Source organism: Pseudophryne corroboree, chromosome 6 (genome assembly GCF_028390025.1).
Source record: "Pseudophryne corroboree isolate aPseCor3 chromosome 6, aPseCor3.hap2, whole genome shotgun sequence".
Lineage (NCBI taxonomy): Eukaryota > Metazoa > Chordata > Amphibia > Anura > Myobatrachidae > Pseudophryne > Pseudophryne corroboree.
The window spans coordinates 822443554-822471358 of NC_086449.1; the positions used below are offsets into that span (position 1 = coordinate 822443554).

Sequence of the window (27805 nt, forward strand, 5' to 3'; positions counted from 1 at the left end):
TTACGCCAAATGCGGTGATAATGTTTTGCGGTTACGTCCTTCCTGGCTTTGACCAGAGTAGGAATGACTTCTTCTGGAATGCCTTTTTCCCTCAGGATCCGGCGTTCAACCGCCATGCCGTCAAACGCAGCCGCGGTAAGTCTTGAAACAGACAAGGCCCCTGCAGTAGCAGGTCCTGTCTTAGAGGTAGAGGCCGCGGTTCGTCCGTGAGCATCTCTTGAAGTTCCGGGTACCAAGTCCTTCTTGGCCAATCCGGGACCACGAGTATAGTTCTTACTCCTCTCCTTCTTATGATTCTCAGTACTTTTGGTATGAGAGGCAGAGGAGGGAACACATACACTGACTGGTACACCCACGGCGTTACCAGAGCGTCCACTGCTATTGCCTGAGGGTCCCTTGACCTGGCGCAATATCTGTCCAGTTTTTTGTTTAGACGTGACGCCATCATGTCCACCTTTGGTTTTTCCCAACGGTTTACAATCAGGTGGAAGACTTCTGGGTGAAGTCCCCACTCTCCCGGGTGAAGGTCGTGTCTGCTGAGGAAGTCTGCTTCCCAGTTGTCCACTCCCGGAATGAACACTGCTGACAGTGCTATCACATGATTTTCCGCCCAGCGAAGAATCCTTGCAGCTTCTGCCATTGCCCTCCTGCTTCTCGTGCCGCCCTGTCTGTTTACGTGGGCGACTGACGTGATGTTGTCCGATTGGATCAACACCGCCTGACCCTGAAGCAGAGGTTTTGCTTGACTTAGGGCATTGTAAATGGCCCTTAGTTCCAGAATGTTTATATGAAGAGATGTTTCCATGCTTGACCACAAGCCCTGGAAATTCCTTCCCTGTGTGACTGCTCCCCAGCCTCTCAGGCTGGCATCCGTGGTTACCAGGATCCAATCCTGAATGCCAAATCTGCGGCCCTCTAGTAGATGAGCACTCTGCAGCCACCACAGGAGAGACACCCTTGTCCTTGGCGACAGGGTTATCCGCTGATGCATCTGCAGATGCGATCCGGACCATTTGTCCAGTAGATCCCACTGAAATGTTCTTGCATGGAATCTTCCGAATGGAATCGCTTCGTAAGAAGCCACCATTTTTCCCAGGACCCTCGTGCACTGATGCACTGAGACCTGACCTGGTTTTAGGAGGTTCCTGACTAGCTCGGATAACTCCCTGGCCTTCTCCTCCGGGAGAAACACCTTCTTCTGGACTGTGTCCAGAATCATTCCTAGGAACAGTAGACGTGTCGTTGGAATCAGCTGCGATTTTGGAATATTTAGAATCCACCCGTGCTGACGTAACACTACCTGAGATAGTGCTACTCCGACTTCTAAAGCCCAGTACTCACGGGCCGATCAAGGAGAGATGCGTGCTGAGCGAACCGCTCAGCACACATCTCTCCTGCCGCTCAGCACAGCGCGATCTGTGCTGAGCGTGCGGGGGGAGACGGGGGGGCCGCTCACTTCACCCAGCGGGTGAAGTGAGCGACCCGCTAGATTGGCCTGCATGCAGGCCAATCTAGCAGCGGCGATAGCGATGTGCGGGGCCGCGCATCGCTATCGCCGAGGGGGCTACACACGGAGCGATCCTGCCGATATTCTAAGCAATCTAGTCAGATTGCTTAGAATATCGCTCCGTGAGTACCCCCCTTAACTGTTCCCTGGATCTTGCCCTTATCAGGAGATCGTCCAAGTAAGGGATAATTAAAATGCCTTTTCTTCGTAGAAGAATCATCATTTCGGCCATTACCTTGGTAAAGACCCGAGGTGCCGTGGACAATCCAAACGGCAGCGTCTGAAACTGATAATGACAGTTTTGTACTACAAACCTGAGGTACCCTTGGTGAGAAAGGTATATTGGGACGTGGAGATAAGCATCTTTGATGTCCAGAGACACCATATAGTCCCCTTCTTCCAGGTTCGCTATCACTGCTCTGAGTGACTCCATCTTGAATTTGAACCTTTTTATGTAAGTGTTCAAGGATTTCAGATTTAAAATTGGTCTCACCGAGCCGTCCGGCTTCGGTACCACAAACAGCGTGGAATAATACCCCTTTCCTTGTTGCAGGAGGGGTACCTTGATTATCACCTGCTGGGAATACAGCTTGTGAATGGCTTCCAAAACTGCCTCCCTGTCGGAGGGAGACTTTGGTAAAGCAGACTTCAGGAACCGACGAGGGGGAAACGCCTCGAATTCCAGTTTGTACCCTTGCGATACTACCTGTAGAATCCAGGGATCCACTTGCGAGTGAGCCCACTGCGCGTTGAAATTCTTGAGACGGGCCCTCACCATATCTGAGTCTGCTTGTAAAGCCCCAGCGTCATGCTGAAGACTTGGCAGAAGCAGGGGAGGGCTTCTGCTCCTGTGAAGCGGCTGCATGGTGCAGTCTTTTTCCTCTTCCTCTGCCCCGGGGCAGAAAAGAGTGGCCTTTTGCTCGCTTGTACTTATGGGAACGAAAGGACTGAGTTTGAAAAGACGGTGTCTTTTTCTGCTGATGTGGAGTGACCTGGGGTAAAAAGGTGGATTTTCCAGCCGTTGCCGTGGCCACCAGGTCCGATAGACCAGCCCCAAATAACTCCTCCCCTTTATACGGCAATACTTCCATGTGCCGTTTGGAATCCGCATCCCCTGACCACTGTCGCGTCCATAACGCTCTTCTGGCAGAGATGGACATAGCACTTACTCTTGATGCCAGGGTGCAAATATCCCTCTGTGCATCACGCATATATAGTAATGCATCCTTTAAATGTTCTATAGTTAACAAAATATTGTCCCTATCCAGGGTATCAATATTCTCAGTCAGGGAATCCGACCATGCGACTCCAGCACTGCACATCCAGGCTGAGGCGATTGCTGGTCGCAGTATAACACCAGTATGTGTGTATATACTTTTTAGGATATTTTCCAGCCTTCTATCAGCTGGTTCTTTGAGGGTGGCCGTATCAGGAGACGGTAACGCTACTTGTTTAGATAAACGTGTGAGCGCCTTATCTACCCTAGGGGGTGTTTCCCAACGCGCCCTAACCTCTGGCGGGAAGGGATATAATGCTAATAATTTTTTAGAAATTAGCTGTTTTTTATCGGGGGAAACCCACGCTTTTTCACACACCTCATTTATTTCCTCTGACTCAGGAAAAACTATTGGTAGTTTTTTCTCACCCCACATAATACCCTTCTTTGTGGTACTTGTAGTGTCAGAAAGGTTCAATGCCTCTTTCATTGCCGTGATCATGTAACGTGTGGCCCTACTGGACATTACGTTTGTCTCGTCACCGTCGACACTAGACTCAGTATCTGTGTCGACCCACTGAGGTAACGGGCGTTTTAGCGCCCCTGACGGTGTCTGAGACGCCTGGACAGGCACTAATTGATTTGCCGGCTGTCTCATGTCGTCAACAGTTTTTTGCAAATTGCTGACATTATCACTTAATTGTTTAAATACAATCATCCAGTCAGGTGTCGACTCCCTAGGGGGTGACATCACCAACACAGGCAACTGCTCCGCCTCCACATCATTTTCCTCCTCATACATGTCGACACACGCGTACCGACACACAGCACACACACCGGGAATGCTCTGATAGAGGACAGGACCCCACTTAGCCCTTTGGAGAGACAGAGGGAGAGTCTGCCAGCACACACCCAGCGCTATATATATATATACATGGATAACCTTATATAAGTGTTATTCCCTTATAGCTGCTGTTATTATCGTTATTTGCTGCCAAAAATGCCCCCCCTTCTCTTTTTTACCCTGATTCTGAAGCAGGACTGCAGGGGAGAGTCAGGGAGCCGTCCTTCCAGCGGAGCTGTGAGGGAAAATGGCGCTTGTGTGCTGAGGAGATGGGCTCCGCCCCTTCACGACGTCCTTATCTCCCGCTTTTTTGTGTAAAAATGGCAGGGGATTAAAATACATCCATATAGCCCAGGAGCTATATGTGATGTATTCTTTTTGCCACCTAAGGTATATTGTTATATTGCGTCTCAGGGCGCTCCCCCCCAGCGCCCTGCACCCTCAGTGACCGGAGTGTGAAGTGTGCTGAGAGCAATGGCGCACAGCTGCGGTGCTGTGCGCTACCTTAGACTGAAGACAGGATGTCTTCTGCCGCCGATTTCACCGGACCTCTTTTATTCTAAGCAGCTCAGGAGAGCCACCTAGATTGCACCCTTCTCGGCCGGGCACAAAAATCTAACTGAGGCTTGGAGGAGGGTCATAGGGGGAGGAGCCAGTGCACACCACCTGATCCTTAAGCTTTTATTTTGTGCCCTGTCTCCTGCGGAGCCGCTATTCCCCATGGTCCTTACGGAGTTCCAGCATCCACTAGGACGTCAGAGAAATAGAATTATCGGTAAGTAAATTCTTATTTTTTAGGGCATTACACCCAGTCTCCCTTCATCACCCCAGTGTCAATATATTCCCCAACAGTGGCAATATCCCCTACCCCTAACATCTCAAGGAAGACTGATTTTTAGTGTCCCTGCCACCCCAGCTGCCGTTGAGATCAGTGTAATAGTGATCAGAGGGGAACTGACGTTCCCCCATTTCTCTTGCGTCCTAGAGGATGCTGGGGACTCCGTAAGGACCATGGGGATAGACGGGCTCCGCAGGAGACATGGGCACTTTAAGAAAGAACTTTAGGTATGGGTGTGCACTGGCTCCTCCCTCTATGCCCCCTCCTCCAGACCTCAGTTTACCACTGTGCCCAGAGGAGACTGGGTGCATTACAGGGAGCTCTCCTGAGTTTCCTGAAAAGAAAGTATATTTGTTAGGTTTTTTATTTTCAGGGAGCCTGCTGGCAACAGACTCCCTGCAGCGAGGGACTGAGGGGAGAGAAACAGACCTACTTTAATGTTAGGCTCTGTTTCTTAGGCTACTGGACACCATTAGCTCCAGAGGGAGTCGGAACACAGGTCTCACCCTGGAGTTCGTCCCGGAGCCGCGCCGCCGTCCTCCTCGCAGAGCCGGAAGATAGAAGCCGGGTGAGTATGAGAAGAAAGAAGACTTCAGAGGCAGCAGAAGACTTCAGATCTTCACTGAGGTAACGCACAGCAGTAAAGCTGTGCGCCATTGCTCCCACACACCTCACACACGGCAGTCACTGTAAGGGCGCAGGGGGTCGCCCTGGGCAGCATATTAACCTCTTTTACTGGCAAAAAGACATATATACAGCTAGGCACTGTATATATAAAGAGCCCCCGCCAGTTTTTTTTTCATTATTTGAGCGGGACAGAAGCCCGCCGCTGAGGGGGCGGGGCTTCTTCCTCAGCACTCACCAGCGCCATTTTCTCCACAGCACAGCGCTGACAGGAAGCTCCCCGGACTCTCCCCTGCTTATCCACAGTGAAAGAGGGTTTTAAAGAAGGGGGGGGGGGGGGGGGGGGGCCACATAATTTGGCGCAAAATAAAGATTACAGCGCTATCTGGGTAAACATATTGTGTGTTTTTTTCCTGGGTCATTAGCGCTGGGTGTGTGCTGGCATACTCTCTGTCTCTCCAAAGGGCCTTGTGGGGGAACTGTCTTCAGATAAGAGGATTCCCTGAGTGTGTGGTGTGTCGGTACGCGTGTGTCGGCATGTCTGAGGTAAAAGGCTCTCATAGGGAGGAGGTGGAGTAAATGACTGTGGTGTCTCCGTCGGCAACACCGACACCTGACTGGTTGGATATGTGGAATGTTTAAGTGCTAATGTGAATTTATTGCACTGAATCTAGGGATTGTACAGGGAGTCAAACCCTGCCTTTCCCCTATGTCACAGGGACCTTCGGGGTCTCAAAAGCGCCCACTATCCCAAATAGTAGACACTGATTCCGACACGGATTCTGACTCCAGTGTCGCGGACGATGATGCAAAGTTACAGCCAGAATTGGCTAAAAGTATTCAATATATGATTATTGTAATAAAAGATGATTTGCATATCAAACCCCCTGTCCCTGACACGAGGGTACACATGTATAGGGTAAAGAAACCTGAGGTAACCTTTCCCCCATCTCATGAACGAGTTATTGAAAAGACTTGGGAATCTCCAGACAAGATACATACTGCAGATTCCCAAAATGGATTCTTAGAGCGTATCCTTTCCCGACTAAGGACAGGAGACGGTGAGAATCTTCCCCAAGAGGGAAAAAAGCGCACGCTTATCCAAAAAGGTAGCGCTGCCATCCCAAGATATGGCTATCCTCAGGGATCCTGCTAATCGCAAACAGCAGGCTACCTTGAAGTCCATTTACACAATTCTAGTACCTTACTCAGACCGGCGATAGTGTCGGCTTGGGTTTGTAGCGCTGTAGCAGCGTGGATAGGTACCTTATCGACGGAGATTGATACCCTGGATAAGGATACCATTTTATTGACCCTGGGTCATATTAAAGATGCTGTCTTATATATGAGAAATACTCAAAGAGACATTAGCCTACTGGGTTCTAGAATCAACGCTATGTCGATTTTGGCTAGACGAGTCCTATGGACCCGGCAATGGACAGGTGATGCCGACTCAAAAAGGCATATGGAGATTTTACCTTACAAGGGTGAGGAATTGTTTGGGGAAGGTCTCTCGGACCTGGTCTCCACAACCACTGCAACTGAATAAAAAATTTTTGCCATATATTCCCTCACAGCCTAAGAAAGCGCCACATTATCTAATGCGGTCCTTTCGGTTAAATAGAAACAAGAGAGTACGAGGATCGGCTTTTCTTGCCAGAGGTAAGGGCAGGGGAAACAAGCTGCCAACCACAGCTGGTTCCCGGGAGCAGAAGTCCTCCCCGGCCTCTACAACATCCACAGCATGATGCGGGAGCTCAGCTGAGGGAGCCCGCCCCAGGGGGGGCACGTCTTCGAATTGTCAACCACATCTGGGTTCACTCACAGGTGGATCCCGGGGCAATAGAATTTTTTTCCCAGGGTTACAGGAAGTCGAAGGGGTGTCTCCTCACCGGTTTTTCAAATCGTCCCTAACAGCTTCTCCCCCAGAAAGGGAGATAGTGTTAAATGCAATTCACAAATTGTATCTTCAACAGGTAGTGGTCAAAGTTCCCCTACTTCAACATGGGAAGGGGTATTAATCAACCCTGTTGGTAGTCCCAAAACCGGACGGTTCGGTAAGACCCATTTTACATTTAAAATCCTTGAACGTATACTTGAAAAGGTTCAAGTTCGAGATGCAATCGCTCAGAGCGGTCATCGCCAGCCTAGAAAGGGGGGGTTTTTATGGTATCCCTGGACATAAAGCATGCATACCTTCATGTTCCCATATATCCACCTCATTAGGCGTACCTGAGGGTTGCAGTACAGGATTGTCATTCCCAATTTCAGAACTATCCCGTACTTGGACGATCTCCTCATAAAAGCGAGATCATGAGAGCAGTTGTTGAACGGCGTGTCACCTTCACTGAAGGTGTTACAGCAACACGGCTGGATTCTCAGTATCCCGAAGTCACAGTTGATTCCTGCGACTCGTTTGACCTTCTTAGGCATAATTCTGGATACGGTCCAGAATAGGGTTTATCTTCCGATAGAAGAGGCCCAGGAACGCATGACTCTGGTTAGGGACCTATTGACAGGTGTCGGTGCATCACGGCACTCGAGTCCTGATTAAGATGGTGGCATCGTACGAGACTATTCCTTCGGCAGGTTCCATACGAGGACCTTTCAATGGGACCTACTGGACTAGTGGTCCGTGTCACATCTACAGATTCATCAGTTGATCACCCTGTCCCCCAGGGCCAGGGTGTCTCTCCTGTGGTGGCTGCAGAGTGCTCACCTTCTGGAGGATCGCAGATTCGGCATCCAGGACTGGGTTCTGGTGACCACGGATGCGAACCTCCGAGGTGGGTAAGCAGTAACACAGGGAAGAAACTTCCAAGGTATTTGGTCAAGTCAAGAGTCTTGTCTCTACATCAACGTCCTGGAACTGAGGGCCATATACAACGCCCTTCGTCAAGCGGAGATTTTGCTTCGCGACCTACCGGTTCTGATCCAGTCAGACAACATCACCGCAGTAGCTCATGTAAACCGCCGAGGCGGCACAAGGAGCAGAGTGGCAATGAAAGCCACCAGGATTCTTCGCTGGGCGAAAAATCATGTAAGCGCACTGTCAGCAGTGTTCATTCCGGGAGTGGACAACTGGGAAGCAGACTTCCTCAGCAGACAAGATCTACATCCAGGAGAGTGGGGACTTCATCAGGAAGTCTTCGCACAGATTGCAAGTCAGTGGGGCCTGCCCCAGATAGACATGATGGCGTCCCGCCTAAACAAAAAACTACAGAGGTATTGCGCCAGGTCAAGAGACCCTCAGGCGGTGGCAGTGGACGTCCTAGTGACACCGTGGGTGTTCCAGTCGGTCTATGTGTTTCCTCCTCTTCCTCTCATCCCCAAGGTGTTGAGAGTAATAAGAATGAGAGGAGTACAGACAATTCTCATTGTTCCAGATTGGCCACGAAGGGCCTGGTATCCGGATCTGCAGCAAATGCTCACAGAAGATCCGTGGCCTCTTCCTCTAAGACAGGACTTGTTGCAACAGGGGCCCTGTCTGTTCCAAGACTTACCGCGGCTGCGTTTTGACGGCATGGCGGTTGAACGCCGGATCCTAGCGGAAAAGGACATTCCGGATGAGGTAATTCCTACTCTAATAAAGGCTAGGAAGGACGTGACAGCTAAACATTATCACCGTATATGGCGAAAGTATGTTTCTTGGTGTGAGGCCAGGAATGCTCCTACGGAAGAATTCCATCTGGGCCGTTTACTTCACTTTCTACAAACTGGAGTGAATTTGGGCCTAAAATTAGGCTCCATTAAGGTTCAGATTTCGGCCTTATCCATTTTTTTTCAGAAGGAATTAGCTTCTCTCCCAAAAGTACAGACTTTTGTGAAGGGAGTGCTGCATATTCAGCCTCCTTTTGTACCTCTGGTGGCGCCTTGGGACCTTAACGTGGTGTTGAGTTTCCTTAAGTCGCACTGGTTTGAACCACTTAAAACGGTGGAGTTAAAATATCTCACTTGGAAGGTGGTCATGTTGTTAGCCTTGGCTTCGGCTAGGCGAGTGTCGGAATTGGCGGCTTTGTCTCCTATCTGGTTTTCCATATGGATAGAGCAGAGTTGCGGACCCGTCCTCAATTCTTGCCTAAGGTGGTGTCATCTTTTCATATGAACCAACCTATTGTGGTGCCTGTGGCTACGCGAGACTTGGAGGATTCCGAGTCCCTTGATGTAGTCAGGGCTTTGAAAATTTATGTGGCCAGAACGGCCAGGATCAGAAAAACAGAAGCACTGTTTATCCTGTATGCAGCCAACAAGGTTGGCGCTCCTGCTTCGAAGCAGACTATTGCTCGCTGGATCTGTAACACGTTTCAGCAGGCTTATTCTATGGCTGGATTGCAGTTACCAAAAACGGTTAAGGCCCATTCCACTAGGTAGGTGGGCTCTTCTTGGGCGGCTGCCCGAGGGGTCTCGGCACTACAGCTGTGCCGAGCTGCTACTTGGTCGGGTTCAAACACCTTTGCTAAGTTCTATAAGATTGATACCCTGGCTGATGAGGACCTCGCGTTTGCTCATTCGGTGCTGCAGAGTCATCCGCACTCTCCCACCCGTTTAGGAGCTTTGGTATAATCCCCATGGTCCTTACGGAGTCCCCAGCATCCTCTAGGACGTAAGAGAAAATAAGATTTTAAACCTACCGGTAAATCTTTTTCTCGTAGTCCGTAGAGGATGCTGGGCGCCCGTCCCAAGTGACTACTTCTGCAAGACTTGTATATAGTTTTGCTTACATAAGGGTTATGTTATAGTTCATCGGTCTCGGACTGATGTTTTGTTGTTTTCATACTGTTAACTGGTTAGTATATCACAAGTTATACGGTGTGAATGGTGTGGGCTGGTATGAATCTTGCCCTTGGATTAACAAAAATCCTTTCCTCGTACCGTCCGTCTCCTCTGGGCACAGTTTCTCTAACTGAGGTCTGGAGGAGGGGCATAGAGGGAGGAGCCAGTGCACACCCATACCTAAAGTTCTTTCTTAAAGTGCCCATGTCTACTGCGGAGCCCGTCTATCCCCATGGTCCTTACGGAGTCCCCAGCATCCTCTACGGACTACGAGAAAAAGATTTACTGGTAGGTTTAAAATCTTATTTTTGCACTTTTGTTATAAACACGTCCCAGAGTGCCATTTGCATGAGAATCCGGGACCCAAAGTTGTCAGTGATGTTGTCAGAGGCCTCTTTAAGTGTGGGGGGACGGATCAGGACAGCGCGGTCGCGTGTCACTTTAATCATGTCAGGGAGAGCCCAGCTAGCTCCAGTCGCATCCTATGTGACTGCACCAGTTAAGGAGTTAATAGACTAATTAGGTAATCCAGGCATATATAAATATATTTTCTTTGTAATGAACCAGAAGTTTTCCTAATTGTTTGGGAATTCCCCACAAGGGATTGTGTAACACCACTTTAATAGCGTATACCCACACAGTGTGCCCCCTGGCATTGTTACTTGCAGGGTAAGAGAATCCCAGTATAATTCAGACTTGCAACTACTGATATTTGACTCAGAGCCTAAACGTGTTCATGATGGATCTGATGTTATATATTATGGTATTGCTGACTAGCAGTATCACTTTCTCCTGTATATTTATCTTAACCAGAAGGCTGAGTATGAATTGCTGTAATCTGTGTCCCCGCATAGGTCCAGCGTTACTGTACGAGGAGTATGATCAGCCGCAAGGTGAGAGATACAGGCCTGAAGCACAGTCATTAATATTCTCCGATGCTATAAATGTATTAATGAGCTGCACTGCACCAGTTGTATCTTGTCAAAAGTTGCATTTTTCATGGTTAATGGCATGCAATGATACTATGTAGCTACTTGCAGTATATATATTTTGGGAGGGTTTTTTCACACTTTCCTATAATGGTTTCTGATGCTCTTTCACGTCACCGGATACGTTGTTGTATTTTATATTTCAGTTGTTTGGCTTCATGGAGAAATTCAGAGCAGCAGACGTTGGCCTGGCCGTGAAAGAGAGCACAAAACCGGGGGGATTACAGCAGTTCCTACAGAACCTTCACCAGAAGGACTGCAGTGAGGGTGAGCCAGAGACTGACGTTTACACACCGGCCACACGCACGTTCCTTCCTGCTGTGATAGGGGGCGACGCTGTGCCTTTCCTGCTTTGCCATTATGTGACCTTGTGGTAATCTTACTTTATCTGGTGCGTTCATGCCAGTTGCAGGGGTCCAGGAGGCTGGTGAGAACGGGCAAACTCGTACCGCGTCTCCGCTCATGCAGATCGAAGGCTTCCTCACCGCATTGACCAACGCCAACCAAGATGGCCGTGTCATAGTACAATTGCAAGGTCAGTCCTGGCTCCCTGTCCTGTTGCTGGTTTTTCATTGGTGTAACTGAACTGTCTGCATGTTGGACTGAGGAGTCATTTTCTGCCACTATGCAGTTAGGATGGCAGCTTCATTAGCCTAGCTAACTAGTATTTTGCGGCATATCCAGAGCTCCGTACTCAACAAATAATGTATTTGGCTGAAATAGGAGAATAGGGTGTGAACACGATGAGGTACAAATGTTGCAAAACTGTTTATTCGTGGTTACAGTTAGCCTAAAAGATTACTGGAATCTAGGCGATGTTACTAAAGTATTTTCAAAGATAGGAAGGCTTTGGGCGGTATTCAATTGTTATATCACGCCCGAACTCCTGCCTAAAGTGACGGGAGATTGCCGGGGCGATATTCAATTGATCTTCTTTTACCGGACTTTTTGCATTGCGCTCATTAGTAAAAGTCAACCTCTATGGGCTGACGCAAAAAGTCCTGTTTGGGGACACTTTATCCTAATTTCAGCTAGCAGCCCCAAGGGGTAACAAGCTGAAATTATGTTAACACGCCCTTCGGCTGAAACAATTGAATAGCTGCTGGTGGGGGGGGGGGAGGAATTGAATACCGACAATTGTGTGTAAATAAATTATAGAATTTTGTGAAAGTATTAGTACTAATCTGTCGGGAGTGTGAGAGGGCAGCCAAATATACGGAAAGCAGAGACTGTAAACGTAGCGCATCCCTCTGTGATTCACTGTATTACAAAACCTCTGTAACTGTGTCTGCAATACCTAATCCCTGTGTCCTATATATCAGGACTCGTACTGAAGAACTCAGGGAAGTTCTGCAGAAGTTGTCTCTCTGCCTAAGGCTTGTACAGGAAGTAAGGAAGAGCCTGATGAATTCAGTGTGTGATGTCTGCCTATAGATCACTACTATGAGCTGTGTCTGTCCCCACAGGTAGCGTGGCGCAGAGCAGCCTGAAGTTTCTTATGCTGAATCCAGCTGTGCATTTTGCAGAAGTCCTGAAGGAGTGTCGCTCTGTGATCATCGCTGGAGGCACCATGCAGCCGGTGAGAGAGCGGAACTGTGACCTAGTTTCCACCAGAGCCTCTCGCTTCTCTACTCCTCAGTATAAAGGGGGTGGCAATGGGTTCCATACCTCAGTGTGACACCTCTGTGTGCCCCCACCATTCTCTTACTTGGGGCAGGGGACTAGTGCTGGGACAGTCAGTAATGCTTTATACACAAGTGCTAGGTTTAAAGTACAATGCTCTGTCTTTATGATGCCAGCTTCAGACCTGATGTAATGTGATATACACATGTTCAGTGGCACATTGACGCTAAGGGGTATATTCAATTAGCGTCTGATCCATTCCGACATGTATTTGTTGGAATGGATCCGACAACCCCTATTCAAATCTCATCACAATTCGACTTTTTCAAGTCGAATTGAGATGAGGTACCCAGAGATGGGGGGGAGCCGCGGGGAGACCAGCGGGGGACAGCCGCCGGCAGACGGAGGAGATCAGCGCTGCAGAAGGATGTCTCACAGCCGCCCGACCTCACGGCAGTGTCCACCCGGCTCCAGCAAGCGTGACCTCATTTGCTGGAGCCGGGTGGAAGCTGCCGTGAGCGGCATGGCTGTGTGACATCCTGCTGTAGCGCTGCTCTCCCCTGTCTCCCCGCAGCTCCCCCCCCCCCCTCTCCTGCTCTAATCCCTCATCTCAGTCCGACATTTTTTTATGTCGGACTGAGATGGTTATGTCGGACTGAGATTGGCCCCATTTTCGACACAAGCACGTGGATCGGCAGCTATTCCGCCGGTCCACGTGCTTTCAACAAGTCGAATTCATCGACTTGTCGAAAAATGTTGGGATATATTGAATAGGTCGAATCACGATTCGACCTTAAAAAGTCAAAAACTGCCTTCTTTTCGACAGACGGCAGCTTTCGACTTCAATTGAATATACCCCTAAGTGTGTCGCTCCCTTATTCTATGCAACTTAGCAGCAAGCCCAAGATCCCAACATCCTTCCTGAGATCCAGGGATTTGCAAATGCAAGGAATCGACAAGTAACGCGTTCAGTCCTTAGAGGCGTTGTGGACCTCGGCCAAGGAAAGACGTTACAGCATACCTATAAAGTACCGTAGCTAAAGGAGGACTCCGTACATACAGCGGGTTAGGTTACGCACCGCTGCCTAAAAGCTATAACCTCTGGAAAATGGAACTTTATCATTGTAAATGCATGTAATATGCTCACACTTTATACTTTAAAGCAGTAGTTCCCAAACTTTTTTTAATCACAGCGCCCTTGAGCATCAGAATTTTGTTAACGGCGCCCCTAGGTCAAAAGTTTCTTATTGAGAAATTTAGAAAAACTATTACATTAAGTAAAATGTGCTTATGCGTCATCCTTAGGTTCAGTTAAGTTGTGAGGGACAAGATTTGCTTCTGTTTGGCCACATAGTTTATGATTAGAAGCCACTAGCACTGGTTTTGCCTATTACATTGACCATAAATAATTTGAATTGGTCCTGGACCACCAACCCAAGGCACCCCTGCAAGTGTCCTGAGGCACCCAAGGGAGCCACGGCACACAGTTTGGGAACCACTGCTTTAAAGGTTAATACTGCAATGCACCCTTCTCCGACGTCCTGTCAGGCCAAAAAACAAACGCTGAATGAACGGAACATGCACCGTAATTACTGCACATACGGCCTAAGTCAGACTCGCCCGCTAATGCGGACCGCAGTGCAGTTTGCAGAAATTGGCAAACTGTGCACTCGCAGCTCAGGGGCGGAGGGGATGCGGCGGGGGGGTGGCGCCCGAATGGGGGCGTGCTGGTACTGTTTTCTGTGTGGCTGCGTGACGTCACACAGAGCAGCTCCGATTTAAAAAATGGCGGCGGAACGCCTGACAGCGAAGCCAGGGGTCACACTAATTCTGATGCATTGGGAGGCAGCCAAACACATGCTGGGTGCCCTTGTCCTGTGCTGGGCAGATCTGGCTGTGTATGCAGCGATCTCGTTCTGAATAAGGCCCATCGTGCGGATCAAAAATTGCTGTTAGCGGAACGCCAAAAAGCGAGGCCCTCTGGCATTAAAACAAAAGAATTATATGGCAGGAATAGAAACTCGGCTCTCTCATCTCAGTCTTTTATCACTGGAGGAAGCCCATATTGGGGGTCATTCCGAGTTGATCGCTTGCTAGCAACTTTTTGCAGCGCTGCAATCAGATAGTCGCCGACAACTGGGGAGTGTATTTTCGCTTTGCAAGTGTGCGAACGCTTTAGCAGCTGACGGCACAAAAAAGTTTGTTGCAGTTTCTGAATAGCTCTGGACTTACTCAGCCGCTGCGATCACTTCAGCCTGTCCGGTCCCGGAATTGACGTCAGACACCCGCCCTGCAAACGCTTGCGTTTTTCCAAATACTCCCAGAAAACGGTCAGTTGACACCCATAAACGCCCTCTTCCTGTCAATCACCTTGCGATCGGCTGCACGAATGGATTCTTCGTTAAATCTATCACTCAGCACCGATCCTCTTTCTACCCGTACGACGCGCCTGCGCATTGCGGTGCATACACATGCGCAGTTTTGCCAAGGTTTTAACCTGATCGCAACACTGAAAAAAGTTGCTAGCAAGCGATCAACTCGGAAGGACCCCCACTGTGCTTATTCTACTATGCCAGATATATTTTACTTTGGTTTCACTTATTTTGTTCAAGGAAAGTAAAATAAAGGAAATCAGAATAAAAGCGTTTACCATCGGATGGGCAGTTCTTGTTCTTTTCATAGTCATTGATGGGACGGTATGGATCTCTCTAGGAAATATGGTAGTATTCAGTGATCAAACATCTGGCGACGTTCTTCCGAAACTCTATAGTCACCTCTATAAAATATAAAAGAAAATTTATGAGCTACAGTGTATCCGTTCTGAAATAAACTCTGAGCACGACCACAACATGCCAAGAAACAGGCCTCATTCCGTCCAAACCTGCCACCCCCTGTGATGGATCCCGGTTCTGTTACTGTCTCATCCAATCAGTCGTGCTTCCACTGAACGGACTGCAAATGCCACATTTAAATTGCCTAAAATGTCAGTCTGCTTCCAGGGGGATTAGGCATTAATAGGATCAGCAGGAAGTGGCCTCTCTCCAGGGAACGGATGTCAAAGTAATCTCTATATTCCGGTATGTTTTATTACACTGAATAGGCAAGATAAGAATTACCCGACAGCTGGAGTAGAGGCCATGTAGACTTGTATGAATGGCAGTAGGAGAACATTATGGTGGCATAGCTGTTCTCAGCAAAGTTCCTCGTTGCATTTTCATTCCCGGTAATGCCACACAGAGGCAAATCAATATTCTCATTATCAATTATTTATGTAGTGCCTCCATATTCCTGTGCACTGTAAACAGCCGTTCAGCCGAGGTTCAGGCCTTCAGGTTGCGTTGCTGTAATCTGGTTTGGTCAGCATGCTGCTGCGTTCTACTCTGCCTCTCATTTGCATAGAATACCCCCTTGCATTCCAGAAAAGGGTAGAATGTCTGTATCATCCGTACATTTACAGTTTCTTAAAATATGTTCAGAGCTGACACTTACAGTGCATCCGGAAAGTATTCACAGCGCTTCACTTTTTCCACATTTTGTTATGTTACAGCCTTATTCCAGAATGGAATAAATTCATTTTTTTCCCCTCAAAATTTTACACACAATACCCCATAATGACAACGTGAAAAAAGTTTTTTTTACATTTTTGCACATTTTTTAAAAATCAAAACCTAAGAAATCACATGTACATAAATGTTCACAGCCTTTGCCATGAAGCTCAAAATTTGAGCTCAGGTGCATCCTGTTTCCACTGGTCATCCTTGAGATGTTCCTACAGCTTAATTGGAGTCCACCTGAGGTAAATTCTGTTGATTGGACATGATTTGGAAAGGCACACACCCGTCTATATAAGGTCCCACACTTGACAGTGCATGTCTGAGCACAAACCAAGCATGAAGTCAAAGGAATTGTCTGTAGACCTCCGAGACAGGATTGTCTCGAGGCACAAATCTGGGGAAGGGTACAGAAAAATATCTGCTGCTTTGAAGGTCCCAATGAGCACAGTGGCCTCCATCATCCGTAAATGGAAGAAATTTGGAAGCACCAGGACTCTTCCTAGAGCTGGCCGGCCATCTAAACTGAGCGATTGGAGGAGAAGGGCCCTAGTCAGGGAGGTGACCAAGAACCCGATGGTCATTCGGTCAGAACTACAGCAGTCCTCTGTGGAGAGAGGAGAACCTTCCAGAAGGACAACCATCTCTGCAGCAATCCACCAATCAGGCCTGTATGGTAGAGTGGCCAGACGGAAGCCACACCTTAGTAAAAAGCACATGATAGCCCATCTGGAGTTTGCCAAAATGCACCTGAAGGACTCTCAGACCATGAGAAACAAAATTCTCTGGTCTGATGAGACAAATATGGAACTCTTTGGCATGAATGCCAGGCGTCATGTTTGGAGGAAACCAGGCACCACTCATCACCAGGCCAATTCCATCCCTACAGTGAAGCATGGTGGTGGCAGCATCATGCTGTGGGGATGTTTTTTTAGTAGCAGGAACTGGGGTACTAGTCAGGATAGAGGGAAAGATGAATGCAGCAATGTACAGAGACATCCTGGATGAAAACCTGCTCCAGAGCGCTCTTGACCTCAGACTGGGACGACAGTTCATCTTTCAGCAGGAACATGACCCTAAGCACACAGCCAAGATATCAAAGGAGTGGCTTCAGGACAACTCTGTGAATGTCCTTGAGTGGCTCAGCCAGAGCCCAGACTTTAATCCGATTGAACATCTCTGGAGAGATCTGAAAATGGCTGTGCACCAGCGCTACACATCCAACCTGATGGAGCTTGAGAGGTGCTGCAAAGAGGAATGGGTGAAACTGCCCAAAGATAGGTGTGCCAAGCTTGTGGCATCATATTCAAAAAGACTAGAGGCTGTAATTGCTGCCAAAAGTGCATCAACAAATTATTGAGCAAAGGCTGTGAATACTTATGTACATGTCATTTCTTAGTTTTTTATTTTTAATAAATTAGCAAAAATCTCACAAAAACTTTTTTCACGTTGTCATTATGGGGTATTGTGTGTAGAGTTTTGAGGGGAAAAAACAATCTATTCTATTTTGCAATAAGGCTGTAACATAACAAAATTGAATTATAATGTTGTGCACAGTAGGGGAGTACACGTAACCTATAGAACACGGATCTCTGTCACCAGTTACATTTATTACTCTGTTGCTGCGTGGAGAGCATAGCTCAGAAATAGATGCAGCATAAAGTGCTCTGCATGTGATGAGCGGGGTACGGGGGAACTAGGCATTATGTAATACAGCAAGGAAATACCACCAGAGAGCCTGGGGACAGGGCAGCTCTATGTCTTTGGCATCAGTAACAGGTGTAGATGCCTGTGTACGCCGGTGGGCTTAATGGTGCCCCCAGTAGGTGATGGGTCGTCACCTGGTCCTCTGGCCAAGAGGCCGAGGTGCCTGAAAATTAATTTGTGAAGGGCTGCACATCTGCACTAGTATGGCACTTTTTTTCAGGTTGCCCTTCGTATATTTCCTTTGCCCTGGCATTCTGGCCAGGGCAAGGGTATTTTTTTATGTCCCAGGTCGAAAGGTTGGGCCTGTTAGTTTATTTATTGCACCTTTTTGTTCTTTTTTGCACCTATTTTACTTTCACTACACCTTTTTGTGGTTTTGTGTGTGTCATGTGTTTTCCTGGGGTTTGCATGTAGACCTTTACGGGACACCTTGTCTCCTGAGGCTCTCTCCTTCTGGGGAGAGCTGAAGAATCCGGTCCCCAGGGGGAAGTTTCTGCCAACCATGCGGAGAAAGGGGTAACCCTGAGCCTTGCGGTGGAGATAAGCCCCGAAGACACTTGCACCCTAAGGGGCCTTTTGGCTTTTGGGGTATTGGATTCAAGGGGTCCTCCATAACTTCGGCAAAGTGGGAACTAAATATTCAATTCTCCCCCTCCTTCGGTCCTTTCCAAAGGGTTGGGGAGAAAACACAACCCCCAAGCCCAGTTTTGCACTGCACTGGGTGAATTGGAGCGCACTGGGTGAAAGGTAATAGAAGAGACTTTCAGGATCCCCTGTATGAGCGTAGCATGGAACTGCTGGTCACTGAACCACTAGTGAAACCACTTGCCCTCCAACAGGGATTTGGTAAACTAGGGATAAAATCCTATGTATGTTTTACCTGTGATTATTCTGTTATTAACATGAAATACAGACAAGATGTGTTTTCTATCCTGTTGTCCTGCTTTATACTGGCACGCTGGGGCCTACGTGCGAACATGCTGCAATGATAGGACGCCCAGTCTGACTATATAATGTCACTGTGGCTGCAGCATAAGATGTAGCCATGTTGTCTCTCTGGTCTCCTGACAGTCACACTTGCCCCAAATCTGCTACTTCTTTATTTGCTTGTTTTTCCTAAGAGTTTGGCATCATGTGTAGGATCATAGTCATCACTGCTCATTGATATTATCACAGTGGAGCGTTGCTTTATAGTAAATCAAAGCAAAACTCCAGAGAGCTGAGTAGTGATGCCCAGTGCACAGCTCACACCTCTGCTCCCTCACAGGTTTCTGATTTTAAGCAGCAGCTGCTGATATCGGCTGGGCTCAGCCCGGACAGAATTGTGGAATTCTCATGTGGTGAGTGAAGCCTCATCTTCTCCCGTCTCTCTCTTTTTCTCCCTCTGTCTCTTTCCCATTGCTGCCTGTTTTTTTTCTCTCCCCATGTCTCACTCCCTTTCTCTTCCCCTCCTTTGTCTCTCTGTCTTCTTAACCCTACATGCCCCCCCAGACAAAGTCTCCCCGACTGTTTATTCCCCCGTCTCCATCTCTGTGTCTTTTCATCCATCATGTGTGTGTGTGTGTGTGTGTGTGTGTGTGTCTCTTTCTTCTCCTCCTCTTTCTCTTCGGTCTGCTCCCCCTTATGCGTCTCTTCCGCCCCCCCCCCCCCCCTTCTCTCTGTCCCCAGACAGTCTCTCTTTCTACCCCATCTCTCCCTTCCCCCCCCCCCTTCTATGTGTCTTTTTCTCATCCAGCCCCACACCATGCCTCTCTTCCTTCCTCTTTATCCGTGTCTTTTCCTCCCTCTATGTCTGTCTCTTTCAACAGTCTCTCTCCCCTCTATCTCTCTCCACTGTCATCGCTTTCCCCTTTGGCTCTCTCCCTCCTCTTTGTCTTTTCTCCCCCCTATGTGTGTCTCTCCCCCTTCTGTGTCTGTCTTTTTCCCTTCCCAGTGTGTGTGTGTCTCTCTCTCTCCCATCTATCTCCTATCTCTCTCTCATCTTTCTTCCCCTCTTTGTCTCTCTCTCTCATTTTGTTTTGTGTCTTTTTCTCACCTCCCATCTCTCTTGCTCCTCCCCCTCCCTGTCCCTCCCTCCCCCGCACCCTTGTTAGATGTAGATATAAATTTGTTTCATAAATAGGTCATGTGATTCCTCCAGAGAATATACTCCCGATAGTGATCTGCAGTGGGCCAACCGGTCAGCAGCTGGAATTCACTTACCAGAAGAGGGACTTGCCGGCTTTGGTAACCATAAATCTGTTTTCCTTTTGTACCGTTGATGTGGGCAGAGCGCAGTATGAGAACGTCCCTGCTTCTGACATTCATAGCGTCACAGAAAGTACGGCCGCAATGAACTGCGCCGCAGTATCTGCTGCCTGTTGTAGTGTCTACGTATTGTGCAATTCTCACACCAGTAAATTACCGGTTGTGCCTCTGCAAATGAGCGAGACTCGTTACTTGGGAATGTATTGGGCCACCCACGAGCTTGTGGCATGCTGCTGTTACTATTTCCTCCGTTGTTTGGTGACAAAACTGTTTGTTTCTGACAGATGGATGAGACTGGTCGGATCCTTACAAACCTATGTAACGTGGTCCCGGGGGGACTAGTGGTCTTCTTTCCCTCCTACGATTACCAGAAGCTAATCATGGATCACTGGGAGAAGACCGGGCTGACAAAACGTTTGGCAATAAAGAAAAAGGTTTGTGAAACGCGCAGGAAAATAATAATACTATGAATTACCCTAAGAGCTGTGATGCAAAGAAAGAACAGTGGGCAGATGTATTAAGCCTGGAAAAAGAAGTGATAAGTGGAGGGTGATAATGCACCAGCCCATCAGCTCCTAATTGTCAATTTACATATTGGAGCCGATTGGCTGGTGCATAATCACCTTGCACTTATCACTGCTTTATCACTTCTCCAGGCTTAATACATCTGCCCCTATATATTAGCTTGATAGATGTGTGGAGATAGGCGGGGGTAGGTGTATATATTAAATAATAACCTGTCTTGACAACATTTGGCTGAACGCATTTTCGGCAAGAAAAGACTCCTGACGGTAGCAGAGTCTCATAGGACCAGGGGCGTCTCTCTCGCACCGGGCATCTCACACTGCGTGGCGTACTGAGGCTAGATGTATGAGGACACAGGTGTATAAAGTACTCCGTAATGAGCTATTGCGTTATAATTACAGTATGACATGTATCACACAGTAACACTGGAGCAGATTGCCTTGTGAAAGCAAACCCGTTGAAGAAGGATACAGCCATTCTATATATATGGTCATATCACGCTGGCTGTGGGTGACTGACCAGTTGCTTTGTGTCACTGATGTCTTACAGATATTCCAGGAACCAAAGAAAGCCAGTCAGGTGGAACAGGTCCTGTCTGAATATTCCAGGTGCATCAAGGTGAGACCGTGACACGCAATGGGGGATGGAGGGAGGAGAATATTAATAATTGTGGCAGAAGTGGAATTAAAATAACTTGCATAAAATGCTCTTGTTTAGCCATTACTCACGGTGCTCGTATTCTGACGGCTGTATCCTTCCTTCCTATAGCTCTGCAGCCAGTCTACAGGTCCCCTGCGCGGCGCTCTGCTGTTCTCCGTTGTTGGAGGGAAGATGAGTGAAGGCATTAACTTCTCCGACGACCTGGGCCGGTGTGTAGCAATGAGAGGAACTGTGATCGCTGTATTTAGCTGTATATCCCAGTGTGTTTAAATGGAATTCATTGATACAGTAACACAAATTCATTATGTGTCCTGAGTGCGCTTTTACTTTTCTGTAACTAGTCTTTTGTTGGTGTTTCATTGTACTATACGCTACCTCTATGTAGGTGTATTGTGATGGTGGGAATGCCGTACCCCAATATCCGATCCCCGGAGCTCCAGGAGAAGATGTCCTACCTCGATCATACACTGGTAATGAGACACTGGTTCTTAACCCTTTCTCTGCCGCTGACCTTGTGTCGCTGTGTTATTTGTGTGGATTGTGTCAGCGCTGTGGGTTGTAGTACGCCGACACCAAAGCGGTACTCCCATATCTCATCGTCTTTATTTATTTACCAGCCCAAGACCAATGGCGTTGCTGCAGGGAGAGTGCTTATCGAGAACCTGTGCATGAAAGCGGTCAATCAGTCTATCGGTAAGAACGCGACACGCGCACCACGTGTGGCTTATAGCTGCGACACAAAGCTACATTCCTGCGTGAAATGAAACTGTATTCACCACTATACAGTATATGTTCTCAAAGTCAGATACAAGTCATCGTCTGTATTCATTGTCTCCGAGCAGTGACCCGCTGCAGTATTTATTACTAGAGATGAGCGGGTTCGGTTTTACTCGGTTCTCAAAACGGCATCTAATTGGCTCACGGATGTCACGTGTTTTGGATAGCCAATAAGATTCGGTTTTGAGAACCGAGTAAAACCGAATCCGCTCATCTCTATTTATTACATCTATGTATTATCAGTTATCACACGTGTTATTGTATGGGTGATGTTAGTATATGGCAGTAGTCTAATAGGTTAATTGGAATTTCTCTAACGTCCTAGTGGATGCTGGGGACTCCGTAAGGACCATGGGGAATAGACGGGCTCCGCAGGAGACAGGGCACTTTAAGAAAGAATTTGGATACTGGTGTGCTCTGGCTCCTCCCTCTATGTCCCTTCTCCAGACCTCAGTTTGAATCTGTGCCCGGACGAGCTGGGTGCTACTTAGTGAGCTCTCCTGAGCTTGCTAAAAAGAAAGTATTTTGTTAGGTTTTTTATTTTCAGAGAGATCTGCTGGCAACAGACTCTCTGCTACGTGGGACTGAGGGGAGAGAAGCAGCCCTACTCACTGAAGATAGGTCCTGCTTCTTAGGCTACTGGACACCATTAGCTCCAGAGGGATCGTACACAGGATCGCACCCTTGGTCGTCCGATCCCGGAGCCGCACTGCCGTCCCCCTCGCAGAGCCGGAAGACAGAAGCCGGTGACAGAAGCAAGAAGACTTCGAAATCGGCGGCAGAAGACTCCAGTCTTCACTGTGCTCCCACACTACACCCACATACTCCGGTCACTGTAAGGGTGCAGACCTCTTTGGCGAAAGTTTGAATAATATACAGTTGGGCACTGTATATATGTATGAGCACCCGCCAAAATTGTACATGAAAGCGGGACAGAAGCCCGCCGTCGAGGGGGCGGGGCTTCTTCCTCAGCACTCACCAGCGCCATGTTTTTTCTCCACAGCACCGCTGAGAGGAAGCTCCCCAGCCTCTCCCCTGCAGTTACACGGTAGAAGAGGGTAAAAAGAGAGAGAGGGGGGGGGGCACATAATCAGGCGCAAAAATCAATATAAACAGCAGCTACTGGGTTAACATTAAGTTACTGTGTTATTCCTGGGTTAATAGCGCTTGGGTGTGTGCTGGCATACTCTCTCTCTGTCTCTCCAAAGGGCCTTGTGGGGGAATTGTCTTCAGATGAGCATTCCCTGAGTGTGTGGTGTGTCGGTACGTGTGTGTCGACATGTCTGAGGTAAAAGGCTCCCCTAAGGAGGAGATGAAGCAAATATGTGTGTGAGGGTGTCTCCGTCGACAACGCCGACACCTGTTTGGATATGTGTAATTAAGTGCTAAGGTGAATTTATTGCACAAAAGATTAGAGAACAGACAGGAAATCTACCCATGTCTGTCCCTATGTCGCAGAGACCTTCAGAGTCTCTCAATGCTCACTATCCAAAATAATAGACACTGATATCGACACGGAGGTTGACTCCAGTGTCGACTACGATAATGCAAAGTTACAGCCAAAATGGTAGAAAAGTATTCATTATATGATTATTGTAATAAAAGATATTTTGTATATCACTGATGACTCATCTGTCCCTGACACAAGGGTACACATGTTTAAGGGGAAGAAAGCTGAGGTAAATTTCCCTCCTCTCATGATGAAAAAGAGCGGGAATCTCCAGACAAGAGACTGCAGTTTCCCACAAAGAATTCTCAGGCAGTATCCTTTCCCCACTAGGGCCAGGATAGGATGGGAATCTTCCCCTAGGGTGTCACGTTTGCCCAAAAGGTAGCCCTGACGTAACAGCTATTCTCAGGGATCCTGCAGATAGCATGCACATTCTGGTACACTACTTAGACCGGCGATTGTGTCGGCATGGGTTTATAGCGCTGTGGCAGCGTGGACAGGTACCTTATCAGCAGAGATTGAGACCCTAGTATGTAGATATATATATATATATATATATATATATATATTGGGCAGTGGAAGTATGGCGCCACAGGTGTGTGTGAGATAGATAAATATGACAGAATCAGACACTCCTTACATAATTCAAGGCGTCAGCTAACCCTCAAGTATTAGGCAGGGATAAACTGCCTAGGTTAAATTGTATAAAAAAAGGGGGGATGAGGGTTTCAGCGACCAACGGTGTCTAGTAAACTATAATAAATATGAAGAGACTAGCTGGATACTTAAAAAATAGTAGTATATTTATTAATACAAAAAATAAAACCAAGGTATAAAACCAATTATAATAAATGTCGCAGTGGGTTTAAAAGCCGGAGGGTATATGCTAAAAATTAATACCAACTAAAAGGATAGCTAAAACAATAATACAAATAATATAAAGGCAATGATGATAAAATATCCAAAAAAAAAAAGAGAGAATGCTGCTTATCTTTTTAAGGTGGAGAGTCAATGGAGGTACACCCAACGCGTTTCGTCACTCTGACTTCATCAAGGGGTTGATGAAGTCAGAGTGACGAAACGCGTTGGGTGTACCTCCATTGACTCTCCACCTTAAAAAGATAAGCAGCATTCTCTCTTTTTTTTTTTGGATATTTTATCATCATTGCCTTTATATTATTTGTATTATTGTTTTAGCTATCCTTTTAGTTGGTATTAATTTTTAGCATATACCCTCCGGCTTTTAAACCCACTGCGACATTTATTATAATTGGTTTTATACCTTGGTTTTATTTTTTGTATTAATAAATATACTACTATTTTTTAAGTATCCAGCTAGTCTCTTCATATTTATTATAGTTTACTAGACACCGTTGGTCGCTGAAACCCTCATCCCCCCTTTTTTTATATATATATATATATATATAGAGATATATATATATATATATATATATATTAAAGATGCTGTCTTAAGAGAGATATATATGGAAAAAATCAGGAGAATGCGCCCATAGTGCAGATAAATTTATTCCACACAAATTAAAAACAGGACATTCCATGGATTATAAAAAACTCGTACCATAAAAGACCCACTCTGTCACTGACGAAGTAACTACGAAATGCGTAGAGGCGGGGCTTGCCAGACGTGCGTCTTCTCCCACCCGGCTCACACATCCCGGCTGCTTCACTGTGAGTGACCTGACGAGTTCGGCTTCTACCGGCGCGGTACATGGTCCGGTCTTTGACTGCAGCAGGTTTGGTGGATAGCCTGGTGGATTGTTTCATGTGTTTTAACTGGCCCAAAGAGTGGGTCTTTTATGGTACGAGTTTTTTATAATCCATGGAATGTCCTGTTTTTAATTTATGTGTGAAATAAATTTATCTGCACTATGGGCGCATTCTCCTGATTTTTTTCCAGACACAATTTGCTCAAGGAGTTCTGAGCTTCATTTGGAGATTTGCAGCGGTGTTGGTTACACCAGTGCTACAGCCCAGGGATTCATTCACTGTGGACAGACAAACTCTCATTATAGGATCACCAGCGCACCTGTACTTTTTTCTCCAGCAATATATATATATATATATATATATATATATATATATATATAACATGCCCAAAGAGACATGAGTATACTGGGTCCTAGAGTCAAAGCTATGTCGATTTCTGCTTGACGTGTCCTGTAGAATATGCAATGGACAGATGATGCTGACTTAAGAGGCATATGGAAGGCTGAGGATTGTGTGGAGAAGAGTTCTCGGACCTGGTGTCCACAGCTATAGCTGGTAATTCTGATATTTTGCCTTATATTCCTGCACAGCCTAGGAAAGCACGACATTATCAAATGCAGCCTTTCGAACAAAGAAACAAGAAAGTCTGAGGTGCGTCCTTTCTTGCCAGAGGCGGGGGCAGAGGAAAGAAGCTGCACAACACAGCTAGTTCCCAGGAACAGAAGTCCTTCCCGGCCTCTACAAAAATCCACCGCATGTCGCTGGGGCTCCACAGGCGGAGCTAGGCCCGGTGGGGGCACGCCTTCGTAAGTTCAGCCACAAGTGGGTTCACTCCCTGTTAGATCCCTGGGCAATAGATATTGTGTCTCAGGGATACAAGCTGGACTTTGAGGAGATGCCTCCTCACCGATGGCCCTGCCGGCTTCCCCCCACGAGAGGGAGACAGTGTTAACTGCAATTCACAAATTGTATCTTCAACAGGTGGTGGTCAAGGTTCCCCTCCTTCAACAAGGAGGGGGTTATTATTCGACCATGTGGTAGTCCCGAAACCGGACGGTTCGGTCAGACCCATATTGAATTTAAAATCCCTGAACATATACCTGAAAAGGTTCAAGTTCAAGATGGAATCGCTAAGAGCGGTCATTGCAAGCCTGAAAGGGGGAGATTTTATGGTGACTCGGGACATAAAGGATGCATACCTTCATATCCCCATTTATCCACCTCATCAGGCGTACCTCAGAATTGCGGTACGGGATTGTCATTACCAATTTCAGACGTTGCCGTTTTGTCTCTCCACGGCCCCGAGAATGTTCACCAAGATAATGGCGGAAATGATGGTGCTCCTGCGGAAGCAAGGTGTCACTATTATCACGTACTTGGACGATCTCCTCATAAAAGCGAGATCAAGAGAGCAGTGGCTGAACAGCGTATCACTTTCTCTGGAAGTGTAACGGCAACACGGCTGGATTCTATATATTCCAAAGTCGCAGTTGGTTCTTACAGCTCATCTGCCTCTTCTAGGCATGATCCTAGACACAGACCAGAAAAGGGTTTATGTCCCGGTAGAGAGAGCTCAGGAGCTCGTGACACTGGTCAGGAATCTATTAAAACCAAAACAGGTGTCAGTGCATCACTGCACTCGAGTCCTGGGAAGAATGGTGGCATCATACGAGGCCATTCCCTTCGGCAGGTTCCATGCGAGGGCCTTCCAATGGGACTTACTGGACAAGTGGTCCGGATCACATCTTCAGATGCATCGGTTAATCTCCCTATCCCCCAGGGCCAGGGTGTCTCTCCTGTGGTGGCTGCAGAGTGCTCACCTTCTCGAAGGTCGCAGATTCGGCATTCAGGACTGGGTCCTGGTGACCACGGATGCAAGCCTCCGAGGGTGGGGGGCAGTCACACAGGGAAGAAATATCCAAGGGCTGTGGTCAAGTCAGGAGACTTGCCTTCACATCAACATCCTGGAACTAAGGGCCATATACAACACTCTACGTCAAGTGGAGTCCCTGCTTCGCGACCAACCGGTTCTGATTCAGTCAGACAATATCACCGCAGTGGCTCATGTAAACCGCCAAGGCGGCACAAGGAGCAGGGTGGCGATGGTAGAAGCCACCAGAATTCTTCGCTGGGCGGAGAATCACGTGAGAGCACTGTCAGCAGTGTTCATTCCGGGAGTGGACAACTGGGAAGCAGACTTCCTCAGCAGGCACGACCTCCACCCGGGAGAGTGGGGACTTCATCAAGAAGTCTTCACGCAGATTGCAAGGCAGTGGGAACTGCCACAGGTGGACATGATGGCATCCCACCTCAACAAAAAGCTACAGAGATATTGCGCCAGGTCAAGAGTCCCTAAGGCGATAGCTGTAGACGCACTAGTGACACCGTGGGTGTTCCAGTCGGTTTATGTATTTCCTCCTCTTCCTCTCATACCAAAGGTGCTGAGAATCATAAGAAAAAGAGGAGTGAGAACAATACTCATTGTTCCGGATTGGCCAAGAAGGACTTGGTATCCGGATCTGCAAGAAATGCTCACAGAGGACCCATGGCCTCTCTGCCTCTAAGACAGGACTTGTTGCAACAGGGGCCCTGTCTGTTCCAAGACTTACCGCGGCTGCATTTGACGGCATGGCGGTTGAACGCCGGATCCTAGCAGAAAAAGGCATTCCGGATGAGGTTATTCCTACGCTGATAAAGGCTAGGACGGACGTGACGGCTAAACATTATCACCGTATATGGCGAAAAT

The 27805-nt window shown here is 47.6% G+C and overlaps 1 protein-coding gene across 5 annotated transcripts in view; it reads left to right on the forward strand.

Annotated features, from left to right (window-relative positions):
• DDX11 (DEAD/H-box helicase 11) overlaps positions 1-27805 on the forward strand; it is a 198899-nt gene that overhangs the window by 167595 nt on the left and 3499 nt on the right. For 3 of the 5 annotated variants that reach the window (XM_063929195.1, XM_063929199.1, XM_063929196.1), the window contains 11 exons: positions 10657-10695; positions 10938-11058; positions 11198-11326; positions 12258-12370; positions 18940-19012; positions 19795-19898; positions 20204-20353; positions 20994-21062; positions 21213-21313; positions 21490-21574; positions 21722-21797. In XM_063929195.1, coding sequence (XP_063785265.1) covers positions 10657-10695; positions 10938-11058; positions 11198-11326; positions 12258-12370; positions 18940-19012; positions 19795-19898; positions 20204-20353; positions 20994-21062; positions 21213-21313; positions 21490-21574; positions 21722-21797 — 1060 coding nt within the window. The remainder of the gene's footprint in view (positions 1-10656; positions 10696-10937; positions 11059-11197; positions 11327-12257; positions 12371-18939; positions 19013-19794; positions 19899-20203; positions 20354-20993; positions 21063-21212; positions 21314-21489; positions 21575-21721; positions 21798-27805) is intronic. The other 2 variants (XM_063929198.1, XM_063929197.1) reach the window with 2 other exon arrangements.